Source organism: Chelonoidis abingdonii, chromosome 5 (assembly GCF_003597395.2).
Source record: "Chelonoidis abingdonii isolate Lonesome George chromosome 5, CheloAbing_2.0, whole genome shotgun sequence".
Taxonomy (NCBI): domain Eukaryota; kingdom Metazoa; phylum Chordata; order Testudines; family Testudinidae; genus Chelonoidis; species Chelonoidis abingdonii.
Window position 1 is genome coordinate 42,232,792 of NC_133773.1, and position 15,971 is coordinate 42,248,762.

Sequence of the window (15,971 nt, forward strand, 5' to 3'; positions counted from 1 at the left end):
AATGGAGGAAATGAGGATGAGAGTCACAAGCAGGTCCATGGAGAATTTTGCAAGGGAAAAATCTTGAAATCCATGGGGAGCAAATGGAGCTGTTTAATGGTAGCAGTGAAGTGTTTATACTTCTCCATGTGTGAGAAAAGACTTGAACTACAGCCCATCAAAAATGGATTTTCCATTTAGTGAAAAACTTCAAGTTTTCAACATCTGGTTCCAATGCAAAACATACAGCCAGAGTTCCTAGCACACTGACCTGCAGTGGGGGTCTCTCATTCTGGCCTCTTGGAGCTATTCCAATTTATTTACTAATTAAATATTTATTGGGCCAAAGAGAGAGTCTAGGGCTGACTCTCTATAGCCTGCTGGTTTAGGACATATTGGGCCAGAGGGACCCCAGAATAGCCAGTAGCCTGGTGTTTAAGACACTAGCTTCAAATGAAGGAGACTAAGATTTAAACCCTGCTTCAAATCAGGCAGGGCGATGCCTTGTGAGTGTCCTAACCACTGCGATATTGATTATTCTGGGATGGGAGTTTCTTTCTTTCTTTCCCCCTTATCCTGCAACTGAGATTCCCAACAAAAGGTTAGTTGAAACAGATACAAGTTCTGCAAAATTTTGGCTTTGATGAATTAGTATTTATTCAAAAAGCATTTAGTCAAAACAATTCCTGACCAGCTCTAGCAGGCACTGATTTTCTGCACATGCTGGAGAGGGTGAATTTGGGAGTTTAGAGGGAAGGGAGTCACAATTAGCAATCAAGGTGAAGGAAACATGATGCATGAAGCTCTCAGAAGAGGTGGTGTCTTATAGAAGCAGTACTGCAGAGGTGATGATAGGCATATTTAAGGACAAAAGAAATGTGGGGAGAGACTAAAAATAGGCATGTTGCTCCATGCCAATATTAATTATTTTAAAAATATTTGGTTTTTAAATGCAAGAGAAGCTGTGCCTTTTGTTGGGCTTATAATGATGACTATTACTAGGAATGCATAAACAATTCATGTTTGTACAGAAATTTATATTAAAAGTGCTACATACATTCAGTGTAATACTTTAATCCCAATTGTTTGAACCCCTATAAAGCTGCTCAGTTAACTCCTTAAGGCAATAATCAATATCCCAGATTTAATATACAAATCTAGTGAGAACACTGTTTACTTACCCAACAAATGCAAAAGTCTTTCTGGCTGTGGAATACACCCAAAGCAAAGAAACAGGGTTATATTTAGCAATTATTGCAATTTAGGAGGTAGTTCAAACTGTAGTTCAGACTGTGTGGCATCACTGACTCATCACAAGTAGGTTAGAGAAGGGGATTTCCTATTTAAGTACAACATAGACGAACAGTAAAAGTAAAGCATTCACAGCTAATGAAAGGCTAGAAAATATCCTTAATTGTCTTTGTGGAGGCAAAATCTTTACAGAACGTAGGTGGCAACTTCTATTTCAAATAGATATAAACTCTGCTATTCTAAAACCAAACGCATCCCATAAAGCTAGTCACTATTCTAATGCCTAACTAAACCAAGCTGTGGCTGCCTTTGCTAGGAGAGAGTTAGGGCAGGAATTCTCTGCAGTCTTTGTAACACCCTAGGTTCTAGCATAGAAGAAATCCTAGATTAACCAGGCAGGTATTTCACAAAAGATGTTCTGACATGAAAATAGCTTTCATTGCAGCTGTTACATAAGGTGGTAGAGAAGGCCATACTAAAGAACCGAGCCGTTACCCAATATTTGGGCTCAAATCCATGAGTCAGTGACACCATCCACAAATTTCAGTAAGTATAAAGGTCATTTTTGTAATTACTGTTTCTAGTAAAGATGCACTCCCACGTACAGTGAGAGTGGGAGGGAGGTTACGATCTATGTGGGAAGCTTCAACTGTAGGCTGTGTCAATGTGGGACTCCTTATGGTTTAAGAGTGAGATTCTGTAAATATTAGTAATTAAGTAACTACTTCTTGCTTCCAACAAACAGCTGGATGATGTTCCTAAAGAGTTTTGTGTCAGGGAAATATCTGAACAAGTGCAAAAAGTTATTTTGTATTACAGATAGAGAGCACTCTAGTGGTCAGAGCACAGAACTGGGAGTTTTAAGATCAGTTCCTTATTCTGCCACTTGCCACTTTGGACAAGTGTTGTGTGAACTTTCTGTACCTCAGTACAAGGTGGATGAGACTGCACAAGGACATTATATTTCTATTCCCAAAGTCCTTTGAGATCCTCACATGAAACATGTTATAGAAGGCGGAGTACTAGCATTTTAGGTTTGAGATTTATACTTAATTTAGATATAGACTAGTAAAGAAAATTAGTGATGTTTAGGACTTACTAGTTGTACCGGGGAGAAATCAATGGATTCAGCAAGATGGAGTTCACCTCCCACTCTCTCCTCTCCCTTCCCTCTCTTCTGCCTTCTACTTCCCCCATAAATAGCTCATTGTAGAGAGACGGGAGGGTGAGATCACGAGTATCAGTAAGTCAGCCTGCCGCTCCTCTTCTGTTGGGTTGGCAGAATGAAATCATTTGGATAGCTCACTGTTGAGTGCTAGGGATGGGGTATCCAGCGGTGAACAGCTGACTTTAGAGCAGTAGTAATACATGAAGATATTTCAAATGTAAATTAATTAATTAGTTTGAGCCTCTGTGCTTGTTCTGCACTAGTGGCTGTTATTTTGATCCTTTCTTCAAGACAGTTGAGCTGCCCTGGCTATTTGGCAGCATCTCTCTAGGGGTAGTTTTGTTTCTAACAGTCTCTCCTGTGAACTGGAATGACATGGTGCACAAACAATCCCATCTTTAATGTTTCCAACACTACATGGGAATGTCAGTTCTCAGATCTGTAACTTAAGTATCTATTCCCTCTTCTGATTCTGGATTTGGATGAAGTAACATATCTGTCTATAATCTCATTCTGTCTGGGATCACAATTCTCAAACATCTTTATTACACTAGGCAATAGCGTCTCACTCATCTCCCTCCACCCCCATATGATAGTAAAAAAAAAAAAAACATTACTTTCATTTTCACATCTTTATCCTCCATGGACAGATATGTATACAGACTTAATTCTTGCTTCCCTGCTGGTGCAAGGTTTTTCATCTGGAAATCCAGCATTCCTGGTAGTCTGAGTCCCTTCATGCCATGTGTTTGCTTGACTTCTAGGAGCTGTTTTGCCTGTTAATCATACTCTTCCCTTGCTGTGGGCCTCACTAAAATGACTGCTGCCACCATGGTTCATATACCATGGGCTGAGCAATAAATGAGGGCTCCATATTCCTTAAAATAAACTGGCTCTTTATTAAAAACTATTTACTGAGATGCTGCAACTGCAGCTGGCATTCCATCCATGTGCACACAGACTGACTTCTTGGTACCTCCTCCAAACTCCAGGTTGCTACATCCTGAATCTATTCTTACAGGTACACGGGTGCCTCACTGTACCTGACTTATCCAAATGATTATGACTTAGTTGATACCATTTAGGCACAGTCACAAATAGTGAGCAATGTAAAGCCACATAGCTTTGGTGAGGATTGTGCTTCTGGAAGCACAGCTACTGCTAGACCATTCCTGAGCACAGGGAGGTGTTAAAACTGCACTGAACATCAAGATGGGTCATACTGTTACCTTACCTGTAGCCAATCAGCTCCATGGGCCAGGTGGGGATGGGATGACAGACAGGACCATTTCCCCTACCTTTTGCCTGCTCATCTCAGAGTACCTGACACCTTTGAGGATGGTTGTATTAGTTTCTTTTAGGATCAGAATGAAGATCCATGGTCCTGAGAGATGATGGGCATGGCAGCCATGATGGTGAAGCTCACTTCAGGAGCCTTTATCTGCCCCGCCTTTAAAAAAAAAAAAAAAAAAAAAGGAATAAGAGGTAGAATATCCCATCCCCTCATTTTTGTCCACCAATTTTTGGACCCACATTTTATTATACAAACCATGATCATAACAGTCCTTGAGTTATATCTGCAGGCCTTTTTGTTTAGACTAATTTAGCCTGTCTCACTTTCATACCTTTTCCCCTATCAACATTTGATTTTATAGGTTATTGTGACATCTTTTTGCATTTTTACATACTTTTTACAGTTGAACTTACAATAAGTTTTTCAGCCCATTGATCATATCAGGAAGGACACAGAAAGGAACAAGTTGTTTGAATGCCTGAGCTTTTTATTTAAGTTTACTATTTACATACTAAGCTCTTACTGGGTACCACTATCAAATATGTTATCTGTTATGGACATAAGCAATGCTGAAGTCAGTTTTATAAACTAAATCTATGACTATTTCTAGCATACCTCTTACATTCTGATTATGGAGTCTAGAGAGACAAGGTGGGTGAGCTAATATCTTTTATTAGACCAACTTCTGTTGGAGAGACACCCAAGCTTTTAGAACCAGTATTATTTTGGTCCTACACAAACCTGTCTCATTTACTTCTGGAAAATTAGCAATCTGTCAAGTGACTCAAGGCAGAAAAGTTATAACTTTAATAGAGTGAGAAAAACTCCCTGCTCTTTACACAACAAAAATAGCAAAGGGCAAGACTGAGTCATTTGAAGTAGTGGCCAAAAGGTATTATTCCCGTGTTTAGTGGATAATGCCTGAGTAACTAGAAGGACTAGGTCTTCAAGTCTCAAAAAGGTTGAGATAGATGTTTTTCAGGCAATGATTTCCATAATTATGTTAAAGAAAACATTAAGGCAGAGGTCCCCAAACTGTGGAGCATGCTGAATATTGGGGGGCAGGGAGCACATGGCTGGGGCCTGGGCCAGCCCCCACGGGGGTCAAGGAGGGAGCACCACCCAGCTCCACTTCAGGCCCCAGTTCCCAGCCCTGCACCCAGGGCACCCTTACCCCTGTTCACATCCCCCCTGCCCAGAACTGCATCTCCTCTCCCAGCCACAGCTCAGGGTGGGGGGAAGAGTGCGAGGTGGTAAACGTGGGGATGACTGCATTAGGGGTTCTTCAAAAGTACATCAGGAAAACAAGTTTATTTTGAAGTCAGCCAGCTTTTATTAAGTAAGACAATGGGTTTGGTTTTGTTTTTTTTTAAAAAGACACATAATGGGTCAAATTCATCCATGCCAGGAATGAATTAAGTCAATATGTTAGTTCTGATACGAACAGTAGACCAGATGCTGTGTTATGCAAACCAGCCCAACTCCATTGCAGTCAGTGGAGCAAGGTTTAGTTGCACTAGTGGAGAATCTGGCCAATGAGTTTTAGTTGGGGATAATGTGGTATTAAGCTAATTTTTATTTTCATGATCAAAGCACAAAAGTGAAGTTGTTAATGTGAGTGAAGAAAAGGGTACTGAAATTTGGAAGTCATGTCCACTGAAACCAAACTCTCAAGTTTATTCATTTAGTAAATTGTCTGACTCAGTGTTTTTATACTGAAAGTGATTCATACTAAAATATTTTTTCTGTTTTGTAAGAATATACAGCACATACACCATTAATGGGCCTGCACTTTTATCCAAGCTTTGTTCTAAGTCAGAGTTCATTTTCTACAGCTTGTACCCAATACCTAGTTTGTTGTATCAAAGTTATTTCACTTCCATAACCTTTTTGTACCATTGAGTAAAAGCAGAAAGTACCATTTAGGAAATATGGAGAACAGTTTTGATACAGATTAAAGGTATCTAAAGGATGTAAGGCAAGCCTTTAAAAAGAGCTGGGTCACAACGTTATTTTAACTCTGCTGGATGAAAACAAGTTCTCACTGATCACGTTAGTCTCCCTCCCCCCCCCCCCTTCACCTCCTACTTTTCCTTTTCTTAAGCCACCAGTCACACTGGGTGAAAATGATTTTCAAAAAAGGCTGAAAAAAGTTGGGGAAGGAAGAGGCTTTTTTTTTTTAAAGTAGTCAAAATACCCCTAATTTAATTAATATATATATATTTTAAATATCATAAATGTTACCTCACCTACCCAGTCTCTCATTTTATATCTTTTTTGGACTAACTTCTGTTGAGAAGAGAAGATTTCAAGCTACGTGGAGCTCTTCTTCAGGTCTCCTGGGTCCAACATGTTTACAACGCCATTGTAAACAATATAAAATTGAGGGAGTTTCCCCTTCAAGATTTTCTATTTAAGAACAAGGCCATTTTCAATGGGGAAAACACTAGGGGAAAAAAAAAGACCAGCTCTATACCCTAAAGACTGAGCAGAAGAAATCCAATTATTCATTGTCCCTTCAATATTCTCAGTGGTAAGCTGTTAAGAGAGGTTTATGTTGGGTGCAGGGGGATATCTCATGTGTTGGTCAAAAACGCAGATACATCAGTGACAAACCAATGCTCAAATAGATTGGGATGGCATATTGTCCAGTATAACTGGAGCATAATGTGCAAGGCAATAGACTTTTTACTGCAATAGAAAATGTAAGGTTTTCGTTTTAAGAGAACGTGTTTAGCTCATTTGATATTATTTTGCATTTGTCAATTAAATCTGAATCCTGAATCTGGATATTTTGTCTCCGAAAGTGATCATTCTACAAGTTTTGCTGAAAGAACCTGACAGTGTGCACAAAATCAGAAAGCCTTTTTTTCCATTTAAGTCATTATGAAGAAGTGCTAGGTCATCTTTCACTCCTGTTTTTATTCAATGGATACTAAAAAGCACCTCAAACAACATATTTTATTCCTCACTTCTAGTAACTCAAACTGTTTGTTCTTAAAGTGAGATCAAGTCTAAACCCCAAAAGAAGATTTGACAACATGCTAAGATATATTTTAGGAGCGATGTACCCTCACTGCTCCCCTACTATATTTCCTCTGTGAAATAAACTTTGCTTATTTAGAAGACTGAGTTGGCTAAAATATAGTGCTGCTCAAATAAACCACCAAGTAGGTTTCTTCTACAACTCATTTTTATTTGCAACAGATCTGTTCCTAAAAAAAAAACCACCACTCAAATATGCCACATGATGTCACCAGAGACACATCAAGAATTTTAGTTAAATGATAGCCTCTGCTGGCTTTGTTTCACCTTTCAGAACAAATGCTTCAGGGACAGATTTTTAACAAGAAGAAAGGCAGCTCAAGGTCCAAGTGTAATTGGGAGCTTATCTTTGAGTATGCAATTGTTCTTGAACTAAGAAAGCAGGTAAATCATTTGTAGATTAAGTCATTCAAGGTATACACAGCATCTCGGAAAATGAAAGTACATCAAATCACACTACACAACTTTTAGTGCATGGTAGAACAGTACATGCAGCACATCGATAAATGCCAGCTATGCGCTACAGATTTACACCCTGGCTTGCCATTCACTAACTCTCTATGTAGACAAGTCTTATGAATGGGATCTAAAAAAGCCAATATGCTGAGCAGAGAGTTAACATTTCTTATTTCCTACTTTAGGTAAGATGAGGAGCGGGGCCTTACCATTCCTCCCTGGGAATTAGGTTCACATCTCTGCCTGGGGATTCACAGCCTGAAATCTTGTGCTGGAGTTAGAAGTTTAAGCCAGGTCAGCTATTTCTAGCAAGGTAATGGTAGTACTGCAGCTGATATACTTATATCCAATAGCCCAATGGTTAGAGCACTCACCAGGATATGGGAGGCCTGGATTCAAGTCCTCACTCTTAGTACTTCTATAAGAATTGGAGAAGGGACTGGAGTCTGCATCCCATTGTGCTTTAGAGTCGCTCACTTTCACTGGGCCAATAACTGTTTAAGCAGTTATGCAAAGTGGAACAGCTTCAATGGGAATAATTGAGACCCCACCCCAGAATATCGCTTAGTCCAGTGTTAGGATACTCATTGGAGATCTGCGTTCAAACCCTAGCTCCACATCAGGTGGTGGTGATTTGAACTTGGTCTCCCACATCCAGTGTGTGAGTTCTCTAGCCACTTTCTCCCTGGAGGCCCAACTCCTACCCAAATCACTGACCCTTAGGGCTTCTTCCCCAGAATCCTATCCCCACTGTGGATCCTTATTCCCAATCTCTCTCTAGGCTGTCTGCCTGAGGTTTGGCCTTTTCCTGGGTCTGGCCAGGAGTCAGCACTGCCTCTCCTGCTACCCTGTTCGTTAGGGCTCATTACAGGAGACAACCTCCCAAGTGAGCTCTTCCAAACCTTATGGAAATCACCCAACTCTGCCCCAGCTGGGTCCGACAACTCAACCAAGCCACCTAATCCCTAGCCAATTATCTAGGGTAGCTCATCCATAACAAATGAGGCTGAGGCCAGCCAGAACCTCGTTTGCTCTCAGCTGGAGTTTAGCATCCAGTGCAAATGATCATTCTGAAACAGACTAATGGACCAACACAGTGTGTCATGTAAAAACACCTGAGTGTTTTACTGGCAGTTCTTTTTTCCTCAATTCCCAGCCCAATTGAGAATTCACTTGTACAAGCATTCACAGAGAATTCTGCTGTTAAGTATGTGGTTCATTTTCAAGAGCCTTTACAATATAAATTAGTTGCATGTATGTTTGTAAACTAGAGAGTGGAATATCTAATCCATGGTGCAGAAGCATGACTTTGTGTAGCTGATCTTTTGCTGTGGCACCATGACGGTGTGAGGTGTGCAACACCACAAAACTCAAGCAGAAAAAGAAATTTACTCCCATTTTGCCACACATTCCCTCTTCAAATAGAAAGTCTGCAGCAAGGCACAGATTTAATGTGACTATTTGAGTCACTAAAATAAATTATATTCTCTTAATGTTTGTTCTGAAGCTGCAAGTTTGGCTAATGGCAGCAGCAATACTCATAGAAGCCCAGAGCTAGAGAAGACAGACAGAGCTGTTATACTCTTTTCTTATCAAACCTATGCAAATCATACTACCATGTATACTTATACAGACTCACAAGCGTGTCTCTGGATCTTATATATGTGCCATCCTTATTGAGGATTAAGACATTTTAGCCCAGACTCTCAAAGATATTTAAGCACCCAACTCATTGATTTCAGGTGCTTAAATACCTTTGAGGATCTGTGCCTGTGTGTTTGTTTGGAATGATTGCAAACTGTATTTGAAGCAATACTAGTGACTCCCACTGAGGCACCAGGCAAACCCTCTGTCTGTTACCTCATGTGTATTACAAAACTGAAGGCCAAATCTAAAGTAATGTATTAAGTGGAGCAGGCTGCATATCAGTAAGATGTAAGTGAATCTTAGTGGGAAAAATGGAATCTGAGCTGGTCTAACCAACACCTGCTAGCAACTCTGAAAGTTTAAGCATATATATGGGGAAGGCTACACTAGCAATGTCAAATACCCAGCCACATCCAATCATCTTGATATATTTGTATGGCCCACATGACATTCAAGCTTTTTAACTGAAAGAGTAGTAGCAAAGTTAACCTTCCAAATAAGAACCAAAAGTAACTGATGCACTGAGGTCTTCAGACAGCCTGAAATAATGAATCAGAGCTGTGAAGTTCCCCCAGTTCCAGTTAATCTGGTTGAAGTGTTAACTCTACAGCCGATGAAGACACTTCAGCATCAGCATTTCACTGCTGATCATTTTAGCCCATATGAAAGGGAAGCCACTAGAGTTCATGGGCTACTGCAGAGGAGGAAATACAGACAGTGAGGGGAATACAAAGACAAGTGAAAGTGAGAGAGGAGGATGTGGATAGAAGAGAGAACCAGGAAAGAAACAGAAAAGGTCATGAATACGAGTAGTTTCCTACACAGTAAATTGAATGTGGCAATAAAGTAGAGGATACTGGATAAGTACTAACTAAACGTATTAGTACATGAAGGTTATATTTTACTCTTGATCTTTGTGCAAATCTCCCAGTGACATCAGTGAGAGATTACTGAGGATGAAGGGTAAAACGTAGTCTTAAATTTATACCGTATCTTAGGGACCAAAATTAAAAATGGAATTCAGCCTTCTTCACTGACTGAGTCTGGTACCCCGACTTCACCATCCTGTTAGCAGATTTTCCTACTACACTCCTCATCTGACCCCTCGCTTCCAAATTTGAAGTTTTATATTAAAAGTGCAGCCTTAAAAAACAAAACTTCTGCAGCTCACAAGCTTGTTACATCTGATTTATGGAGTGGAGCTTTCACTGCACAACAGATGGGTCATTTTCTTATTGCCCAATTCAGTAAGATCTGCGCAGAATTTTCATCATACCTATGTATTTCAGCGCAACGTGACTGCAGCCTTCCAAGCTGAAGATGAGCCCTTCCAGACTCAGACCGTGGCTTGTATTCCTCAGAAAGCTTGGCCTGCTACAGAAACCCTCCCTCCTCCACCTTTCTTTAAAATGAATCTGCTCCATAGCAGAAAGTTGCAGAGTTGCAATTTTAGGACTAAAAGAACAGGAGTACTTGTGGCACCTTAGAAACTAACAAACTTATTTGAGCATAAGCTTTCGTGGGCTACAGCCCACTTCATCGGATATATAGAATGGAACATACAGTAAGGAGATATATATACACATACAGAGAACATGAAAAGGTGGGAGTTGCCCAACCAACTCAAAGAGGCTAATTAAGATGAACTGTTGTCAGCAGGAGAGAAAAAAAAACGTTTGTAGTGATAATGAAGATAGCCCATTTAAGACAGTTTGACAAGATACTTAACATGGAGGAAATAGATTCAATGTGTGTAGTGGCTCAGCCATTCCCAGTCTCTATTTAAGCCGAAATTGATAGTATCTAGTTTGCATATCAATTCAAGATCAGCAGTTTCTCATTGGAGTCTGTTTTTGAAGCTTTTCTTTTGCAAAATTGCCACCTTCAAATCTGTTATTGAATGGCCAGAGAGGCTGAAGTGTTCTCCTACTGGTTTATGATTCCTGATGTCAGATGTGTCCATTTACTCTTTTGCATAGAGACTGTCCAGTTTGGCCAATGTACATGGCAGAGGGGCATTGCTGGCATATGATGGAATATATCACATTGGTAGATGTGCAGGTGACTGAGCTTCTTATTTTTAATTGCTGCTATACTCCTTAAACCCACTCCTTTTACACACCCTCCCCTGGATGAGCTGGAAGTGAGCAATAATCCAGCTGCTGTACATTTTGTAGTTTACAGGTCTCTTCTGTTCCCATTAAAATCAATGGGAATTTTGGCATTGCCCGGATGGCAGATGAAGACTGTGACGGTACCTCCCATAAGGTTTTATGGAAATGTGTTTAGAATGCGTTTTATGCTACATATGCCATATAACATATCTCAAAAGGTTATGATCTATTGAATCTATTAATCCTATTTGTATGCATGTATCATTTTTGTATTCAAAGTTATGAATATAGGCTGTGTACTGGCTTGATTTCTAAATAACCTTAGTAGAGCATTTGGTCAGTTCCTGGAGGAAAGTACCTAATCAAGAGACGCTTAAAGGACAATGAATCTTGGAATGCTCCAGTCCACATAAGAAGTCTACTTGACGACATTCAAGGTAGCATGTAAACAATGGCTGCTACCTGTAAAAGCTGTGAGTCATGCATGGACATGTGACTTGTCCAGGTGACCCCTAAATTCCATCTTGGAGCTGGACTCTGCATAGGAGTGAGGAGGGGGTCTCCACCCACATGAGAAAGTCTATTTCAGTCCCTGGGACACCCGCTCCATTTTGTCTCCAGCTGGCTAAGGAGAGAGCCTCTCCAGGCCCCAGGATACTTGAAAGAAACTGGAACAAAGGACAGGGACTGCAAGGGGTGCGAGTGATTGCTGGACCCAGGCTAAAAGGAGATTAGTCTGTAAAGGGGAGCATTCTGGGACTGGTGAGGATCTTATCTGTATTCAGTGTAATTAGACATAGATTTGCGCATTTTATTTTGCTTGGTGACTTTGTTCAGTCTGTTACTACTTGGAACCACTTAAATCCTATTTTCTGTATTTAATAAAATTACTTTTTACTTAATACATACTCTGAGTTAATAATTAATACCTGGGGGAGTAAACAACTGTTCATCTCTCTCTATCAGTATTATAAAGGGTGAATAATTTATGAGCAAAACGATTTATTTGGGTTTAGACCCCACTGGGAGTTGGGCATCTGAGTGTTAAAGACAGGAACACTTCTGATAGCTGCTTTCAGGTAAACCTGCAGCTTTGGAGCAAGTAATTCAGATCCTGGATCTGTGTTAGAGCAGACCAGCATGTCTGGCTCCCAAGCTGGCAGGGAAAGCAGGAGTAGAGGTAGTCTTGGCACATAAAGTGGCAGCTCCCAAGGGGGGTCTGTGATCTAACTCGTCACAGAGACCACCCCCACAAAGGTGGTGAGAACAGGCAGGGAACCTTTCCCAACTGCCTTTTTGTAATAGTTTAAAAAGGCTGCAGGTCCTTTTCTTACTCTCCCTGACAGAGCTCTGGAGCAATGGCTTCTTATATATTACAGCACTGCAATGGAGAATTACCAGTTACAAAAAAAAAAAAAAAAAAAATCAGCCCTTCTGGCATAAGGAACTTCACTTCATTTTCCAAAAGTCAGGGAGCTGCTGTTTCCTCATGGTGACTTTGGTAATGGATTTCTAAACACAAACATGAAGACAAATGATTGTATGATATTAGAAAACAGTTAACCAAATATCACTGGGGGAATAGTTTCTCATAAGTGGACACATTTCAGTTTATTTATCTAGGCATTACCTATTCAATGCAGGACAATATTTAGCACTTGTTCTTAAACTGTTTTCAGGAACAATTTCAGAACAGATCAGATGTTCAGCAGAAGAAGAGGTGGGATTTTGAAGTAAAGTAGAGACTTTATAGGGGATCATCAGGAAAGAAAGAAAAATCACAAGGAGAGACAAGGAATTTCAGACACTGGTTGAAAAATTATAGGGACAAGTGGTTAGATTTACAAAGAAACATTTGAAAACTGTAGTTTACAGATATTGTGGTTTTCTGGAAGTTTCTCATTGAGAACTGTCTTTTTAGGACCCTTGGAAGCTCTTCTTGGGAAAGCCTTGTTCCAGAGAATCAGGCCCTTTCATGCATTACAGAGCCTCACAATGCTATTGAAGAGGGAAAGCATGATAAGATCTGGTACCAAATTGTAAGTAGAAACCTTGATCAGTCCGGTTTGCAAGTCTCTGAAGTTGCTTCATGTAAAATGTTGTAACCCTTCTGCCCCTCTGAGTTGGTAGCAACAAGGGCCAGGTTCAGTATCCAGGGGTTCCGTTTCAATAACACCATGCATAACTGGCTCGAGCCCCCACCCAGTGACCTGGGACACTTATATACCACACCCTCCTGGGCGCCTCTAGGAGGCAATACTTCCCCACTCGCAAGCCACGGCGTCTGAGTGTAGCAAAGTCTTTTTAATAAATGAAGGAATCAATGCGGCCATCCCATTGAGAAACAACCAGGGCAAACAGAGAACACAAACCATAACAAACCCACCCCCAAGTACATTTGGCAATGTCCTTTTCCCCTTAGGGTCTTAAGTCCAATCACTCCAAAGTCCAACAACCAAAAGTCTCTGGTCAATGCCACCCCAGAATTCAAGAGTCTATCTGTAGAGGTCCCTCCCCCAGCCTGGGTGAAAGGGGCACCTTACGTGGTCCAGGGCCAACTGCCTGCCTCCGTGGGTTCTGCTTCCGCCTTCTCCACGAACTGCTCCGCCTTACCAGCCGCTCCACTCTGCTCCTCCGGCCGTCCTCACAAACTGCTCCGCTCCACTCCGCTCCACCAGCTGCTTGTGAGCTGCTCCAGTTGTCTCTCACACGCTTGCTCTGCTCCTCTGGTGTTGCTTCACCCGTTCACAGCTACTCCATCTTGCCAGTCCGCTCCGCGCCGCCAGCTGTCTGTGTCTCCTCCAGCCATCCCCAAATGCTCCACTCCGCAGGCTGCTCTTGTCCACGGTCTAGCTCAGGCATCCCTAGTAGCACACATCATGCTCCCGCTCAGTCAGTAATTTCATCTTTTTGTGATTTCAGCTCTTATTCTCAGCACACTAGTAGGGAGCCTAGTGCCCCATTAGCCATAAGTGGTTCAGTAATACCTGTATCTAGATCTTAAGGGAATAAAAAAATATCAACTGTCTTGACATTCCACAGTGGAGAGAGGAGGGTAGGTGAACTGGTGTTTGCTCCACAGCAGCCTGCGCCACCAGCACCAGAATACCTGTCCCCAACTCACTCACCTCACTGGGTTTGGCCATGTCCTTGTCTGCAAGTTACCACACCAACTGAGGTGAGTCATTCTTTCACAAATCAGTCCACAGCTCGGCATCTGGATGTGTATGGGGTAGGCGTGCCTATGCAAATATCTGAGATTTCACATTCCGGACATTCTTTCCACACTTCCCATAATTCACCACCAGATGTCAGGGTACAGCTCATCCTGACTCTGCTTACAATGTAATCTAACTTCCTGCTTCCAAATAAATAAATAAATAAATCAAACAAACAAACTGAAGCAATAGTGATTGAAAATACATTTAACACTTTTTGTACTTTGTGGGTTTTGGGGTCTCAGAACTTGTACAGATGCAAATATGCTAAGCAAGAAAAAAAACAGGGATATCTGGAGGCTTTCAGGAAGTGATTTATAACCTAGACATTCAGTCTGATATATAGACTGTTAATGTCCGTGATGGCATTTAGGGATAATTTGCCAGATTTTTTTTAGTTGCCTAAGATAGTCAAGAACAGTTTAGAGTGATTTTATAGGACACATAATGAAGCTTTCACAAGAATTGTGACTACAGAGCTGAGACTAGGCAAGACCATTTAAACCATGTTCAAGTTTTCTTGAACTACTGATGTTTCAGAATTTTTCCAAGGAACTTTCTAAAGGGTCTTTGGAAATGAGATGCACTATTATATCCTATAACATACCTGAGAGCATAGATCCGCTCTAGGAATTTTTGGGAGGAAATGATATGGCCTGTGTTGTTACAGGTGGTCAGATTACATGACCATAATAGCCCCTTCTGGCCTCGGAATCCATCAATCTAGTGAAGCAGGAGTGGAAAGAACAATGAAGGGGATTCAGCGGTCGTTTCCACAGAGGGACATAGGAGTTGACACTGAGCATTGCAGTGCCCAACTTTCAGGCACCTAGAAAAATCACAGAAGAAACGCTGCAGTCTACAAAGCCTGAGTTAGGTGCCCAGGATCCCTATACAATGAATAGGGAGAGGTAGACACCTTAGACCGTGATCTACAAAACCAGCAGGCTAAGTGGGGAGCTGTCTAAATTCATCAATGGGAGATGCTATCAAAGGTGTGCATGGTAAGCCCTATCCCTCTCACAGAGATTGATGCACAAGTCTGTGCTGCAGGGAGGCACCTCTCTCTCTGCCAACAATCCAGGGGAAGATGGGTGTTTGGCTGCCTAAGTTGCATTCAGGGCTGATACAAAACAGCTGGGGGCACAGGGAGGCAGAAGACGTCCCTTATAACTTTTAGCCTAGCAGATGGAGGTGTGAGTGGGTGACTGCCAGTGACAGTCCCCACTCCTCCTGAAAGGGAGAATGGATTTGAAAAAGATCGGCCACCTCTCAGGGGAATGTCCTAACCACTGAGCTATTGAATATCCTGGTATGGGTCTCCCTCAGTCTCTTCTGTTGAAGTTATTCCACTTTAAACAAACACTAATTGGACCAGTGACAGTTAGAATGATTCTGTAGCCCAATGTTTAGGGCACTGACCTGAGAGCTGCAGCGGCACAGGAGCCAGCAAACAGAGCTGCTAACAGGGGAGTTTCACTGGGAGTTTCCAGAGGGAGGTTGCAGGGGAGACTAAGGCAGAGAAACCAATGAGCCAGATAAGGGAGGGGGCAGGGGTCTGCCAGCAGCCCAGTGCTCGTTGGGGGCCTGTGGTGCAGTGTGTGGTGCGGACTGCCAGGCTCAGAGTTGGAAGGCCATGAGTGAGACAGAGGCAGCAGTGAGAGACACACTGAGGATGACCGGATGTGGAAGCTGTGGCATGTACATGGTCCTGGAGGGGGCACCTGAAAGGAGTTTTGTCTGCATGAAGTGCCGCCTGATAGAGCTGCTGGAAGAAAAGATAAGAGGACTGGAGATGC

The 15,971-nt window shown here is 41.8% G+C and overlaps 1 protein-coding gene across 1 annotated transcript in view; it reads right to left on the reverse strand.

Moving 5' to 3' along the window:
* The window catches only part of TNIP3 (TNFAIP3 interacting protein 3), a 123,388-nt gene extending 109,288 nt beyond the window's left edge, over window positions 1-14,100 (reverse strand). Inside the window, exon 1 of the mRNA XM_032762526.2 lies at window positions 14,083-14,100. Coding sequence (XP_032618417.2) covers window positions 14,083-14,100 — 18 coding nt within the window. The remainder of the gene's footprint in view (window positions 1-14,082) is intronic.
* Between the last annotated feature and the right edge of the window lie 1,871 nt (window positions 14,101-15,971).